This window comes from Rhamphochromis longiceps, linkage group LG7 (assembly GCF_057381845.1).
Source record: "Rhamphochromis longiceps isolate RC_006_pf linkage group LG7, R_longiceps_female_GT1.1, whole genome shotgun sequence".
Taxonomy (NCBI): Eukaryota; Metazoa; Chordata; class Actinopteri; order Cichliformes; family Cichlidae; genus Rhamphochromis; species Rhamphochromis longiceps.
Window position 1 is genome coordinate 12,737,322 of NC_140563.1, and position 16,251 is coordinate 12,753,572.

At 42.4% G+C, this 16,251-nt stretch overlaps 1 protein-coding gene across 3 annotated transcripts in view; it reads right to left on the bottom strand.

Annotated features, from left to right (window-relative positions):
* The window catches only part of tln2b (talin 2b), a 96,650-nt gene that overhangs the window by 13,726 nt on the left and 66,673 nt on the right, over nt 1–16,251 (bottom strand). For 2 of the 3 annotated variants that reach the window (XM_085412219.1, XM_085412218.1), the window contains exons 22-44: nt 15,365–15,478; nt 15,076–15,189; nt 14,852–14,986; nt 12,914–13,042; nt 12,668–12,770; nt 11,728–11,936; nt 11,172–11,291; nt 10,807–11,004; nt 9,173–9,312; nt 8,557–8,650; nt 8,018–8,107; nt 7,789–7,911; nt 6,549–6,692; nt 6,139–6,324; nt 5,874–6,014; nt 4,997–5,178; nt 4,093–4,225; nt 3,874–3,975; nt 3,588–3,758; nt 2,732–2,878; nt 1,553–1,654; nt 1,305–1,424; nt 493–639 (exon numbers count right to left, since the gene is read on the bottom strand). In XM_085412219.1, the coding sequence (XP_085268345.1) occupies nt 493–639; nt 1,305–1,424; nt 1,553–1,654; nt 2,732–2,878; nt 3,588–3,758; nt 3,874–3,975; nt 4,093–4,225; nt 4,997–5,178; nt 5,874–6,014; nt 6,139–6,324; nt 6,549–6,692; nt 7,789–7,911; nt 8,018–8,107; nt 8,557–8,650; nt 9,173–9,312; nt 10,807–11,004; nt 11,172–11,291; nt 11,728–11,936; nt 12,668–12,770; nt 12,914–13,042; nt 14,852–14,986; nt 15,076–15,189; nt 15,365–15,478 (3,144 nt within the window). The remainder of the gene's footprint in view (nt 1–492; nt 640–1,304; nt 1,425–1,552; nt 1,655–2,731; nt 2,879–3,587; nt 3,759–3,873; nt 3,976–4,092; nt 4,226–4,996; nt 5,179–5,873; nt 6,015–6,138; nt 6,325–6,548; nt 6,693–7,788; nt 7,912–8,017; nt 8,108–8,556; nt 8,651–9,172; nt 9,313–10,806; nt 11,005–11,171; nt 11,292–11,727; nt 11,937–12,667; nt 12,771–12,913; nt 13,043–14,851; nt 14,987–15,075; nt 15,190–15,364; nt 15,479–16,251) is intronic. The other variant, XM_085412220.1, reaches the window with a different exon arrangement.

A 16,251-nucleotide genomic window follows, 5' to 3' on the forward strand; every position in this document is an offset into this window, starting at 1 on the left:
AAATTATTCAAGACTGATATGAGCGCCGAATCAAATCATTTCCTTGGAGTGAAGACAAAATGTGTGAGCAGCATGGCTAGAAGCTGCCAGGGTCACAGCGTGGAGACATTAATATTGTCAACTGCACAGTGTGAGGGTGGTCAGAAGAACATGGCCTCATGAGTGCTACAATAATACAGTGAGGCGATGCTAAAATTTGATTCATTTAATCTTTTTTTCTACAAAATGTAAGATTAAAAAAAAAATAATAATAATAAATTATTGTATTATTATATATTACTGCACAAGCTTATCTTCTTTATAGCTTTATGTGATTAGCTATAATTAAAGAATACAGCTATAACACTGAGCAATGATTTAATCATTTTGTAAAATGCTAAAACTGAATTCATGTTTCATGTTACATAAATGAGATTTTGAAAGTCAAAATAATGTGGAAAATTAGCTTTTTCCCCTGAATGAGCCGTTTAGGTTTCTATCCATATCGCTTACCTTCTCTGTGACTGCACGGGCGCACTCGATGAGCTCCCGTTTGGAGAAGCTGTCAGTAGGGCTGAGCTGCAGGGCTCCAGCCTTCTGGACCAGGTAAATACAGCCATGGCCCAATTCTTGCACCCGCGTCTTTATCTGGAAGCCAACCTGAAAGCATAACCAGGCATCAGCTTCACTGCAGCCATCTCATTTGTGTCATTATACTACACAATAATCTCCTTAACTGGCATCTCTCTTATCCAGCGGGTGGGTGATAAATGATTTCAAGCACCCTCAGAGAGGGAATGCTGGCACTACACCTTTAATTTCCAGACTGCAATTCATGGGTGGGTGGTACTTCATTACAAGCATCACTATAGGCTTTTAGACTTGTAGAGGCAAAATGTCGCTATGGTAACCAGCAGTCTGTTATATACAAGATATTGATAAGAGCGGTGTGCTTATTAGTGCAATATTTCCACACATTGCTGTCCTCTGGACAACAGAAAAAAGCTTCAAGTCAAGAGTCCGTGGGTGCTGCGAGAGACTGATGCTGGAGGGTTACATTTCTGATCTCACATTGCTGGTGCAGCCTTGAGGAAGAGGCGTCATATCAAAGAACACCAAACATCTGCTCTGATCAGTGTGTGAGCAAATACATCCGGAAGCATTTTGGTGTAAAATGCAGACCTATGCTGATAACTCAGTCTGACATTTCTGCAGCACAATTGCTAAAAGATGCAATGAATAATGATTTTTTTTTTTGAATACAGGAGTGTAACGTTCCCCCCACATCCTCCACAAAAAAGAAAAAAGAAAAAAAGTGTTCTCACCTCCTCTGGCTCTGCAGTGGCTGCAGCAAGGTATCCTTGGTGTGCCAGCTGTCCGTAGTCCACCGTCACCTGAGAGGCAAGGCCACCGAGCTCTTCGGGGCAGGTTACCGACTTAGTCATCTGCGAGAATATGCATCAACTGATTAATGTTCCTTCAGCACTATTGTCAAACATTGGCATTGAAGATTTAATGTAAATACTGCAGACGTGAGTTACGCATGAATATTGTAATGCATTTGCATGCTCACCATCTCCTGTGCTGTGATGGCAATGGCCTTAGAAAATTTGACCATGGTGGTTTGGTAGTCTACAAAGGAACCCTCGGGTTCAGGGGGTGTTCCTTCAGCCAGCTGTAAAGATTAAACGGTAGCTACAGATTTGGTTTAAGGTGTATACATAAACAAATATTCACAAATATGAATTAGAAAATCAATAACCTAATTTCGCTTAATAATGAACAATACAGAGTTAGTTTTATTCTGCATCATTTGAAAATCCTTTAAGTGTATCTTGCTTTGTCCATTGATGCAGGTTCCAGAAAGAAATGGAAAATTTTTGCACACCAGACAGATCAGGCTGATCATTAAATATGTAAGGATGATATGCTATCTGCCTTTTTCAGATGCATTTGTGCTCTGAGTCCAAAGAGAGAGCGCTGAGTGTTTTATTTTTTCAGCTGGAGAATGTCCAGTGAATTTGTCAATGCACTGCAACCAACATATTTACTAAGTCAATAAATCTTAGATAGACAAAATACTTGTAATGTCCTGGATGTCAGATTACACCAAAACAGTATACAATTTTTATTCTTTACTTCACATGTGAAGGATACATATGAAATTTCCTACAATTCCTACAAAAGTCTACAATGAATAGATTAAAAGTGCTGTGCTGAATTTGCTAATTCCAACCTTATTTCTTTCCCCTGAAGCAGATACAACCCCATTTGTTTCACAGTTACGTGTCAAATGATATATTTTTTTAAATGTATACATTTATTAAGCCGTTTCCACTTTGTGTTCTTCACGGATATTCCATTTTCTAGATAACATGCACATTCTAATTAAAAGTGTAAAAGGCACAAGAAGGGAAAAAATAGGTGTTTGCTGAACTGGGCCAAGTGCTTTACATCTGAGTTTGCACATGTCGCTGTCAGTTACTAACTAGACTGTCAACACACATGTCCTCTAGCAATATGACTGAAAACTAACATCACCAGTGGGCTGTGGATTTTAAAACGTGCCATCTTCTGGACTAATAAGAGTCATAGACAAGCACACTCTTTCAGAACACCCACTGTGGCTTTGAGAGAAAGCTCATTCTGCTTTCAGACAAGTCGGGGGTCAAGTGGCAACTTGAAATCCACTCAAAGTACCCAAGAAACATTCTCTTGAAACTGAATGACGACAACAACAATCTTTACTCACCCTGCCCATAGCCTCAGCGATGGACTCTACCATACCCCCAACCATGCCGCCCTCGCTCGCTGCCTCATTCAGAGTCACCATGATGTCGTCAACAGCCTCCTTCATCAGCTGGGCTGCTTCATTGATGGCATCGTGTGTGTGGGATGCCTGAGGACACGGGCAGCTGATTAACGTTACTGTGACGCCATCTCGGTTTAGCCAGGAGGTAATTCATCAGCTTGACAACAGCTCTACAGTGCACCTCAAGCTAGTAAGAACTCAGTGTCCAACTAGAGGACGTGTCACCAGGCTGGTTCCTTTCTGATTTAAGAACAGACATCATCCCTGCTGGCTAATAATTCAAACTTAGTCTAGTTTGTACAATTGTAAATCTATATCTCAGAATGTAGCCATAAAAATAAAATTATAAAAGCCTGGGGTAGTCAGACAATCTGATAAGAAAAAAAAAGCTTCTAAGGAGCTCATTTCAATGTTTTATGGCTGTAATGATGGCAGCAGAGTTTGAGTAAAAGCACAATCATTTCAGAATGGGATTAGAAGTTGTGCAATGAACAGGTTTAAAAAAAATCACTTAAATCTTAAAATCAATTCCAGCACTAATATAGAAAACTTAAAAAGAACTCCTGAGGCTTTGTTCTGCTCAGTTTGATAATACAAATGGTTTATAGCTGAAAGAATTAGAGAAACTGTGAAAGAAGGGATTCATTAATGTGCAACAATGAATGGACTGACAACGATGGACAAAGATGTTCCATTATTTTTGAAACTCGTTGTTTTCCATTCCATTACAGCTCATCTCTGAAGTCAGGCAAAACACAGCATCGACACGAATAGTAAAATTGACTCTGTGCACTACCTTTGGGTTTCCCCCGCCTTCCTTGGCAGCATAAAGCATCTGCAGGGCGGACTCAGCAAGCGTCTTGGTCTGGTCCAGGATGGTCATCTGCTGCTGATGGTCATGCAGCTTAGAGGCCAGGCCCACCGATGCCATAATGAGTGGCTCAAAGTAACTGGCCAGCTGGGTTACCTGAGACAAAGCATTTAGGACAGTAGTCAGAGAAAAGTTGAACCAAAACATACAAAACTGTGTGTTTGCCTCCTAAATTCAGAGGGAATGAAGAGATACACTGTCAGACTAGCACCTTGTGTCCTAGTTGGGCAGCTTCGCCTCGGGCAGCTGTAAAGACTGGATCAATGAGATGACCAATCTCCTGTACCGAGGATGTCAGCTGCTCCTGGAGTGCCTGGTGAGTTACAACAGCAGAGAATTACAGTAAAAGTCTCAACAGAAAGACTACAGATCTCATTAAGTTCCTCTTCCCTCTCACACAGGATACAGCTGATGGGGGATTTGAACTCACTTCCATGGAGATATCATCTCTGCAGGGTAGGGTCTGGCCAACCGCTGCTAGTGAAGCTTGCTCAATGTCCCGGATACACTTATTGATGTTATCAATGGAGTAATCACACTCCCTCTGTCCCGGTGCCTTGTCCCTGTCACCAGAAATAATGGGAAAAAAAGAGACAAATGTCTCCACCTTAATGTGCAAATAAATATATAATAAGAAAATCTGGAGATTTGAGTTGTAAGAAAAATGATGCTCATATCTACCCATAGCAGAATAGCTTAGATAAATATAAACAGTGAAAACAAGGAAAAGAAGCTTGCTTGGTTAAAAAAAATAAAGATCAAAAAATGAAAAAATATATTCACCTAAAGCCCTAAAGCTCACAAATGAATCTGTAATGCAATCTGTAATCTTGCAGTCATATTATTACCATGGGCTTTACCAGGCAATCAGCACATAGTCACAATGGTCTGCCTAGCTAATCAGCCACTGGCTTGAAACTCATTTTTGTTATGCAGGCATGAGAACGCCATCATTTTTCATTCAGCTCCCGAGAGAAAGTGGCAACACGTTTCCTTCAAATGCTTGAATACTCGAAAAATACTGACAGTCAAGGTTAAATGTTAATGTCTGTTAATTGTAGGTCTTAGTTGCTGTGAGAGCTGATAGGACACCACATAATGAAATGTGTTTCAGATCCACCGTAGCGAGCCCCACCGTTCGCTAATCTATTACTAAGCAGTGGGGAACTCAGTAGCTATATACTAATGCAGCAATTTCCTGCTTAGCTGAAAAGATGTCACAAAAAAGTCCTCCAATATGAGAATTTATTTTCTCTCACTGCAAGGAAACCTTTCTAAACTTTGAAGACATGGCTGCAGAGACAGATATGATCACAGGCGGGATTAACACAAACCTAATAGAGGTGATGAGACTCTTGATGGAGTCAGAAACTGTCCTGGAGTGGCCGGCTAGTATGGACCAGGTGGGGGGATCTTTGGGGTTAAGGACCAGTGAGCGGGCTGTTTCTAGAAGGTAAGTGGAGCTATCGAGCATGGAGCGGGCTGAACGCACAATGGGCTCCTGTGCTGCTGAGCCCTGTGGAAATGAAAAGATTAGTGTAGGAGAAACAACGGCCCAGGTAACAGCTCGACAGTGAAGAGCTAGCTATACTGGTCTGACAGCTGTTAATATTCCTTGACTACCTGAGCGAGATCAAAGGTGCAATCAAAGGGAGGGATGAGATTAGACAGGCAGCTTTACACAGACTCACGAAGAAACACCTTCAGTCTTTATGATACGAGCAAAACCCCCCCTTGACAATTAGATTAACAAGCTGAAGATTAGAGCAGCTGTGCTAAGAGAAAGTGCCGTTAAACACTGCCCTCCAACAGATTACAGCCATAAAGCTTTTAGAGGACTATGCGCAAACTATTGCACTCAGATTGAACAAAAAATACATCCTTCTTTTTGAGCCTTTCCTTGACAATAACAAAAGGACCTCAATTCAATTTCCTCTCCTGCTCACAGCACAAACCTTTGCTTGTTGGCTCAAGTAAAAGGCAGTTTTTAAGCAAACTGAATACACAAGTCACAAACACTCGTTTAATCTCACTGAAAAGCGCAATATCTTCTGTAGGATGAACTGAACATTTTCACTGCTCCTAAAAAAAACAGTCACAGATCTCATTTGTGTTGTTGAAAAGATTTTTATTAACTTTCCGTCATTTAACTAGAAAAGGTGAAGGACATTTTAAAGGAGCATTATAAACAAGCATCAACTGAACGAATACCTCATTGCTGATCTGAGCTGGAATGCTTGCAAAATCGGGGTTGTTGGCAAAGGTCGTCAGGTTTTCCACAGCCTCGAGGAGCGGGGCTGTAGCAACGCGGCACCTGTTTCTATTCTCTTCGGAAAAATCCCCATCCAAGGCCTGAAATAAGACAGTCATGAATATTTGTTCATTTGGCTGTTTTTGTAAGTGTGTAACTACTTATACACACATCTGTATCTTCTCACTTGACGAAAAAGATATCTGTAACAAATTTACACTCAACGTTTTGATCAGTTGGAGAGTTGACCTTGATGGTTTTGACGAGGTTGGCTGTGGTGTTGGCCACCTCTTTGGCTGACTGGACAAACTGTCTCCTAGCCACTGGGTTGGAAGTTTTAGAAGAGGCCAGGCGACAGGCGTTACAGAGAGCCGAGGTGTGCTTGGCTACAATTGTTGCTGCAGACAAGACCTTATGAACAAATGAACCAAAACCATTAACAAAGAGGAACAGCTGTATAAAATAAAATTAGGTAAGGCATGGGGGCATTGATTCTTTAAACACAGAGGTCAGGTTTATTCTTAAAAACTGTATTTAATTAAAGAGATATGACAGAATTAACAGCAAGTTATTAAAGACTACTCAGTCTCCATATGCCAGGGGACTAATGTTCTGCAGCCTTTAATGGATCTTACCTGTGAGGGACTGCTGGCAGGATCCACTAAGTTCTGACAAGCCATCTGTATAGCTTGGTGGGCTCGTGCAAACTGAATGGGATCTACCAGCCCCTCGTGGCCTGACTGACTACTGGGATCAGAAACGCCTACAAGATAAGAGGCCTGTGGAGTAGAAAACAAAAGCGTGTTATGTGCTCCCAGTTACACTGGATACCCCCCAAACACAAAGGGACACAAAGGGGAATACAGAGCAGGCCGTGGCCAAGGCTGCTACACCCACTCCATAGGAATGGGGTCCACATCTTATGAGTCTGTGGTTGGGACACCAAGAGCTGATAAATGTTGAACAACCATTGTCCATGAAAACCATCAAGAGAACCTGCACAAACACTGAAATTCTCTACGCCAACAACAATGCGAGTGCCTATATCTATGACTGAGTGGACAAGAGCTTCACACCAAAACCCAAAACAACACAAAACCCACACAAAACAACAAAGACAATGACTCTGTGTGGCCACCAACAGAGCACAACAGAAAGGACTGGATGTCCCACAATCATCTGACATTTTCTGTGGAACACACAAGAAGATGACCCCACTCCTCTGCATTTCAAGTAGTGATCCAATGTTAGATGTGTGATTCTGTATGGGGTAACACCTTAAATAACCAGGCTGAAGCTCGGTTAATAAAGAGGGAGCAAAAGCTAAGAAAGCCAGATCTTAAATGATCCCGGCCAAGTGCTCCCAGTTGTACTACTTAACCCCACCTACTAGGAACCTGCAAGACAACACAGAAGGACAACCAGGGGAAAACCCAGCAGTGCAAGGCCAAGGAAGAGATCCGTTACATCATTCATAGCTGTTGATTCACAAGGCTAATACCTCCACTGTTCTTAGACTGGTGCAGATCGATCCAATAGGACATCACACAAAGTTGGTACTAGTCAGCTGGCAGGGTGAAGATTGTTTAATGTCTGTTCTGAGTATGTCAGATATTTGCACCTCTGTTGGGTATCGACTAGAAGGGTTCAGGGCAGCAGTTCATGCGTGAAAGTGATTTCCACCTTGTGAAGATGTCTCAATTTCCTTTTACGCCGTATGTCTTGGGCTATGTCAACCTTAAAAATTGATAGCAATTTGCTTTTTTAAACAAAGTGTGTGTTTAATTCTAGGTATCTAAAAATAAAGAGAAAAAGGGAAGGCGAGCGCAGAAGCAGGGTAAGTCAGAGCGAGTTAGTATGGCGCTGTGATCTCACCTGTCCTGCAGCCTCTGTCAGCCCACACAGAGCTTTGGACGCCAAGCCCACGCTCTCCCCGAAGGCCACCACATCACCTGTCTTACAGTGCTGAGAAATGCCTGCCATTGACTCCCCTAGGACCTGAGGCACATGAAAATGGAGAAAATGTGGACAAATTAGCTCTTCAGCTGCCTACCATGTAAAATATTTGACAGTTAGTGCACTCAGTTATTTTATACGCCTGTACTTTTGAATTCTCCATGACGCTCTCGATGCAATCAAAGTAGGAGAGCTCGTTGACGGGCTCACTGGGGTTATCCAGCAGACCTCTGACAGCCTGAATACAGACGGAGACACAACAACTTAAACTACAATATTGCATTTCTACGTTGATATCCTTGGAAATTTATCAGCTACTTAATTCAGACCTGAGGCTAACATTATAATTATAAATTGATCTGTGCAGAGATAAATCATCATAATCAAGGCCTTAAATGAACAATATTAATATCATTTAAAACTATTCATAGTATAATCATCGTTAGGCTTCAGAATGTAAAAATGCTCCTGTTATATTAGTGTTGCTAATGCAGCTACTGCACTATTGTTCTGAATGTATTATCCAGCTATAAAACATGGCTATATAGGAGGAATCTAATGGAAAATAGTGGGAAACCATGAGAAAAAAATACAAAACTCATAAACTTTATTTAAAAAACATGAAATGCAGGCATGCATAGAAACCAGAAAACGTCTGTGTGGTATCCTGTATGTGAGGAAAGCTACCTCCAACTCCCTCAAGGCGTTGTCACACTCCTTTTGTCCTGCTGCTTGCTGTGTACAGAGCGTTATCAGCTGGTTAATACTCTCTGTCACCGCCCTGAAACACACAGGCAGCCACACAGCCTCTTTAGCTCTCACATGTGTCCTCTGCATGCACGCACAGGCTGGCTTCACTCACACATGCTTTTAGCCCCCCTATTCAAGCACGGCACTGCCGGCTTCTCGCTGCGATTGGATAACACAGCTCACAGGAGTGCCGAGATTGTCTCGAGTTTGTGTTCAGCCTTGCTGAGCACAGACAGGCTCAAGCCAAGGCTTCCATCTTCCAAATTAGACAGAGAGAAGTCAGTCAGGCCTAAAGCCCTGCGGGACCAGCTGCTTGGCTTCTCTCCACTAAGGGGAGGATACGTACTCCCCCTAGCAATGCCGAACAGACACGCTGTAGGAGCGGCATACAGATGTAGTAAGAAGCTGTTTTCTATAGCTATCATTACTTGCTACAGATCTTGAGCCAGGATTCACATGATATATACTACTGAGCTGTTCACCTCACTGGCAAATACAACATAGCATTCAGAAAATTTGACACATTTCAGGTACTGCTTGAGTTTTATCGCACCTTGCTGCCACAGCTAGGAGATTCTTAGCATTGGCTGCACCTGGATCCACAGACAGAGACTTGGCAGCCAGTAGCAGCTTACTGGATGCCATGGAGATGTTCTTCAGATTACCGATGACTTGGATCTGGTCATCCTTACTCTGTACATGCAAGGAAGAAGAAAAATTCAGGTGAATTTTGTTTTTGATGGTTTCAAATCTGTATTAAATGTTGTGTTACAATTATTAAACAGTATTGGTTAGAGTGTTCTACTTTACAGTAATGGCTATCCTCTTTTGTCACATAACAGGTATTTTTGAGTCTTTGATTGTCAAATTTATGTAATGTTTGTTTTTTAGTCAAATTAATATTGTGTGTATAAGTGACAATTATCGATTAATAATTTGTATGCAATATTATTGTGTTCCAAGTTTATTATATCAAAAAGCCTAACTCTAATTTTTGTTGTCACGGCTAAAAACTGCTGTTCTGATTAAAGAAGTAATGCACTTATATGAGCCTTTGTGGGTTTGACTTTAGTCTCATAAATTCCCCACAAAATTGAATTTTCTCCTGAAACTCAGAGTACCGGTACCCAAGACCGTTAGGCTATTTCATGTGGGAAAGATTTCCGACAACGGTGCGCACGCCTCCTTTCACAGAGCAGCACAAACCGGCTCTAACCAGAATAAAAGAGAAGCAGGAGCCTCCGGTGTAGAAAAGAACAAGGGGACAAGTTAATCAGAGTCTCTAGACTTTGAAACCGACACCTCATGGGTCCTCAACTGGCAGCTTCATTAAACGGTATCCACAAAAATCTATTTCAGCGCCAAAAGTGAAGAGGTGATTCCAAGATGCTGGCCTTGAAGGCATGGTTACAAAGAAAAAGCTTATATCTGAGACTATACACTAAAATGAGCCATTTGTGGCAGAAAAACACAAACGTTATCAGGGGAATCTGAAAAAAAAAAAAGTTGTGGACAAACAAAATAAACATCTGAGGTGTTTAATTCCATGCAGACATGTTGAAGAAATGCGATAGCTGTTGTAAAGTAAGAGATTAGTACAGGTTAAAAACAGTCTTGAACAAGAAAGGTAGTCCCTTTACTTTTCATATGCAGTGGACACCACTTCATTGGAGCCAATTTGCTCCTATAAAAGGTAAAGAACGAACTCAACATGTAACCCCAAATTATGCAACATACCTAGTTCGCCTTTATTCTGTTTACCATGGAATGACCAGCACAGTCTGGGTGGTGAGCGATCAGTTTGATAGTATTCTACTTAGACAGGAGTCAGGACCTACAAACCAGTCCAAGCTGTGGGAGTATCTTCAGGACACATGAGATAAAATTTCCCATGTGTACTAGTGTACATCCTCTTCAGTGTCTGATATTTAGAATTTTGAATGAATGAGCAAAATATTCAGAACAAGAACATCACACAAAGCATCTGAATACTTTAGAGCTCTTTGGAGGAATTAGCGTGACTAACTGAATGCAATAGCTTTTGGTTAGTAAAGTAATGCAAAGATGCACTCTGCATTTGAAGCTTTTGAGTTTACTTGATAAAAGCTTTAAATGAACTGCTGGCACTGGATCACTATTAAACTGTGTCACTGGAGCATGAAGTCTTTGTATGGTCATGAAACCTACCTGGGTGTGTCCTGCCATCTCAATGCCAGCATCCAGGAACTCATCAAAGTCTTGGCTAAACTTCCCTGAGGCTGCAGCCAGCTGGCTGCTTCTTCCACGAGAGGAGTGGACGACCTCGCCTGCGGAGTGGTTGAGTTCAGCTGCTGTGTGGTTCAGATCAGACTGAGCCTCTTGGAATGTCTTACTGCAGGGAGGGAGCTTCAAAGACAAGACATGCACATTAGGCCACACTTTGGAATATTAAAACTGCAGGCAAAAGGAAATATTCTGTTTGGGGATAAAGGGTCGATATATAAATACTCTCATGTCATTATGCAAACATAAAAGGCAAGAAATCCCTAAGAAAAAGCTTAAGCAACACTCACGAAGTCCACTAGTAGCTTCTTGCTGGCCTCGCCTATGCTCCTGAGGGCCATGTCAACATCCTTCTGGCCTGGCAGGCAATTCACACAATTATTAAGGGAGTGCGAAACAGCTTTGGCCACCTGCAACACAGTACAACATCTGTCAATGGTCTGTCATTAGTCATTCTAAAAATGTGCTACACAACAAAGCCCCAGAGCAAAGCTATATGTGGAGAAATATCTCAAATGCAAATTGGGCTCACAGCAGTGCACAATAATCCGTGTCACTAATTTATGCTGCTGTCACAGATATATGCCAAACAATATGTTTATCCCCTGAAGGGCTGCAGGAGAATGAACAATTTTACTCCAGCAAAACGTCTCCTGAGAGAGGGAAACCAGCCGAGAAATGCATAGCAGACAGGAAAAAAAGAGCAACACTTAGTAGAGGGGACGACTCTAATGGGAAAATCTTTACAAATCAGTAGATGAGGGAGACAGGGGCCATCAGTGCTCCTCAATCAATCAGTCTATCAGATCTATCTATCTATCTATCTGCTAATAAGTGGTATGCTACCTGTGCCAGTCTCTGCTGACTCTCAGCATCACCAGGATGAACCAGGGCCTGATGTGCTTCATGGATGAGCATGGCTGAGCCCTCCATCACACACTGGGCTGAGTCCAGCATGGCAGCTGCAGCCTGAGGCTCCTTGGTGCTGGCTGCCACACCTCGAGCGGCTTGAGCTAATGTCCTCAGAGCCTGTGCTGTTTCCCTAGCAGCAACACCTGTGAAAAATGAGTGACGATTTAGCAAATACATTAATTCCAGTGTCGCATTTCAGCAGCCCTGTTTAAGCAGTACTAACTGAGAGCTATGTGTATTTCTTGTCTTTACTAAAACTGTAATGACATTGTGCAAGTCAACAAGCAGGATTTCGCAGCACCACACTGTGAAAAAAAGAAAAAAAAAAATCATTATACTCAAATAACTTCATTGTTTAAATAAATCACTTAATATGATAAATAAAGCCTCACACTGGAGGTCCCCTCAGCTTATTACACATAGAACTGGGGAAAAAAAAGAAAAAGCTGCAAATTGCATCAAATTGCATTAACCAGCAGAGTGGAGCCATTTGCTGATGGAATGTTAAATCCAGTGAAAAAAAAAGATTAATGAGTAGAGAGCAGCACCCTGGGCCACAGCATGAAGTACTGCCTCGGAGCACTCATTGTTATAAATGTTATTCTTTATCCGTCTTCATCTCAATTCCACTGAGATCCCCGTTTGAGCCAAAACTGACGGCAAAGCAGTGAAGCCATGTTGGATTCCCGGGGTTCGGTTCAAGGCGGTAATGACAGCACAAATAAAATAACATCTTTAGCTTGGTTTATCCTCAAGACTGACACTCGGCACAATTTTGAGAATTCCTTTTAAATAAAAGTCACAGGCAGTATTCCATATGTATCTAAATGGCTGCTCAAACTTCTCAGCCCCACTCGTGTATAAAATACACTACCTGTGTAATGTTCATTGCCTTGCGCAGCGCATGTCAGCAACTGGGCCATGGAAGAACCCACAGTCTTAGACGTACTTCCCAAATCCTGAGCGCATTTTTCCAGCTGTATAAGCGACAGAACACATAAATAACTCATTTGACTCATGGCTAAGATTTCTTTAGCATTTTGGTATCTCTACACAGCAGCTATCTCTAGCCTAATGAGATGGGCTAGATGAGAAACTGTAATTGTTTCTATTTACTGACCGTTTCTCCAGGAAGTGGTTTGAGTTGGCCATCAATGACAGACATCTTGGCATCCTGAAGTTCACTCTTGAGTGTCTGTACAGTTTTGAGGGCTAAGTCAATCTCCAGAGGGCCACAAGCTTCATGTGCCTTAAAAAAAAAAAAAAAAAGTAAAAAAAACCCCCACAGACATAGCTGTTACTTAAACACAAGCCATACGCAGCAGACAAGATGCAATCCTGCATGTACAGTGGGGCAAAAAAGTATTTAGTCAGCCACCGATTGTGCAAGTTCCCCCACTTAAAATGATGACAGAGGTCAGTAATTTGCACCAGAGGTACACTTCAACTGTGAGAGACAGAATGTGAAAAAAAAATCCATGAATTCACATGGTAGGATTTGTAAAGAATTTATTCATAAATCAGGGTGGAAAATAAGTATTTGGTCACCTCAAACAAGGAAAATCTCTGGCTCTCACAGACCTGTAACGTCTTCTGTAAGAAGCTTTTCTGTCCCCCACTCGTTACCTGTATGAATGGCACCTGTTTGAACTCATCATCTGTATAAAAGACACCTGTCCACAGCCTCAAACAGTCAGACTCCAAACTCCGCCATGGCCAAGACCAAAGAGCTTTCGAAGGACACCAGGAAAAGTATTGTAGACCTGCACCAGACTGGGAAGAGTGAATCTACAATAGGCAAGCAGCTTGGTGTGAAAAAATCAACTGTGGGAGCAATCATCAGAAAATGGAAGACATACAAGACCACTGATAATCTCCCTCGATCTGGGGCTCCACGCAAGATCTCATCCCGTGGGGTCAAAATGATCATGAGAACGGTGAGCAAAGATCCCAGAACCACACGGGGGGACCTGGTGAATGACCTGCAGAGAGCTGGGACCAAAGTAACAAAGGTCACCATCAGTAACACACTACAACGGCAGGGAATCAAATCCCGCAGTGCCAGACGTGTTCCGCTGCTGAAGCCAGTGCATGTCCAGGCCCGTCTGAAGTTTGCCAGAGAGCACATGGATGACACAGCAGAGGATTGGGAGAATGTCATGTGGTCAGATGAAGCCAAAGTAGAACTTTTTGGTATAAACTCAACTCGTCGTGTTTGGAGGACGAAGAATACTGAGTTGCATCCCAAGAACACCATACCTACTGTGAAGCATGGGGGTGGAAACATCATGCTATGGGGCTGTTTTTCTGCCAAGGGGACAGGACGACTGATCCGTGTTAAGGACAGAATGAATGGGGCCATGTATCGTGAGATACTGATGGAAGGAGCCAAAACCTCCTTCCATCAGTGAGAACTTTGAAGATGAAACGAGGCTGGGTCTTCCAACATGACAATGATCCAAAACACACCGCCTGGGCAACAAAGGAGTGGCTCCGTAAGAAGCATTTGAAAGTCCTGGAGTGGCCTAGCCAGTCTCCAGACCTCAACCCCATAGAAAATCTGTGGTGGGAGTTGAAAGTCCGTGTTGCTCGGCGACAGCCCCAAAGCATCACTGCTCTCGAGAAGATCTGCATGGAGGAATGGGCCAAAATACCAGCTACTGTGTGTGCAAACCTGGTAAAGACCTATAGTAAACGTTTGACCTCTGTTATTGCCAACAAAGGTTATGTTACAAAGTATTGAGTTGTATTTTTGTTATTGACCAAATACTTATTTTCCACCCTGATTTACGAATAAATTCTTTACAAATCCTACCATGTGGATTCATGGATTTTTTTTTCACATTCTGTCTCTCACAGTTGAAGTGTACCTCTGGTGCAAATTACTGACCTCTGTCATCATTTTAGGTGGGGGAACTTGCACAATCGGTGGCTGACTAAATACTTTTTTGCCCCACTGTAAATGTGTGATGTGAGATCACAGAATTAGACTCTAATTGGACAGTGAATCTTTTCACTGATGGCCTGCATCAGTGAAAAGATTCATGCTCACGGATACCTTCTGCGTGGCAGTCCGGAGCTCCGCCAGGCAGGTAGCTAAATTCTTGGCACACTGGCCCAGTTGCATAGCAGCAGCTTGTTCGGCCACTGTTGGAACTGCTGACTTTGCAGACGCCACCATCTTACTCCCAGGCTGAGAGACAGTAATAGAAACACACCAAGAAATAAGATTCCTTTGATAGAGGGTTACAGTCACTCACTGTGTCAAGGTGAAATACAAACCTGTAAGAAGCTCTGGCTGGCCATGATGAGGGCGAGTTGGGGGCCCAGCTCCTCAGGCTGGGCTTGGCTGCTCCTCATTCCCTGCACCAACTGGGGAATACTATCTGCTACCATCTGAAATTAAACACCACATAATGTTTGCTTCATATGCCACACCATCATGACTTACTGAGAAAGGTGCTAACAAGGCTCCCAAACAAGACACTCCCTGTGACAACATGTATTATATGTAAATACAGGTTATAACATTAGTACAAAAGAGCACATCACAAAGATTACAGGATCATACCTTGCAGCTGTGAACTAGCTGTTGGTGTGAGGCTGTATTTTTGTTGGATGCAGCTGCGTTTTGGGCAGCTGCGATGGTCTGTGTAGCAGCAGCCGCTGCCTGCTTAGCAGCGATCTGTTCAGAAGACACAAATGGAGAAAATGTAAGTAAGAGAGTGCTGCTTGGCTAAGAGGAATGTTCACTTTTGCTCTGCGCAGTATTATGCTGTCATGTTCTGTACTCCAACAGAGTTCTAATCAGACTAAAAGGGGTCACAACCAAAAGGTTTTGGAAGAAGAGGGAAATGGATGGAACTATGCTGCTCGGTCATGATTTCATGAAGTGATCAGTACTGCCTTCGCTTGGGCAGATTTCCAGAACTAAAGCTAAAAATAGCCTGGCTTACATTAATTCATAGACACAAGACAGGGTTTGAAGCAATGACGGGACTGAAAACAAAGCTGTTAAATGGGTGAGGAGATACTGATGGAAAGATATACGTAACACATGGTATTGTTATATAGAGAAAATTCACATAACCCTAAAGACAGACAGACAGACAGACAGACAGATAGATCAAGTGCCCTTGTTATTCTTTTGCAATTTTAAAGAATGTGATCAGTATACAAAAGAAAATTTAATGGCTTCTTCCTTTGAACTTAACCCACTCAATCAAGTTTCATGAAATTCGGCTTGGTAGCTTTTGCATAATCTTGCAGAGAAACAGACAAACAAACCCCACCTATTACACTGCCACTTCAGCTTGTGGCTTGTCAGTGGAATACATAAAGTGATATGCTCATCATGCTGTCTGTATAAAACTGGATAAATTAAGGGGTCTTAAGGGTCATAGTGTCATCTGTTATATTTGTCACATGCACTTGGATATGCTCAACATTCTGGTCTTC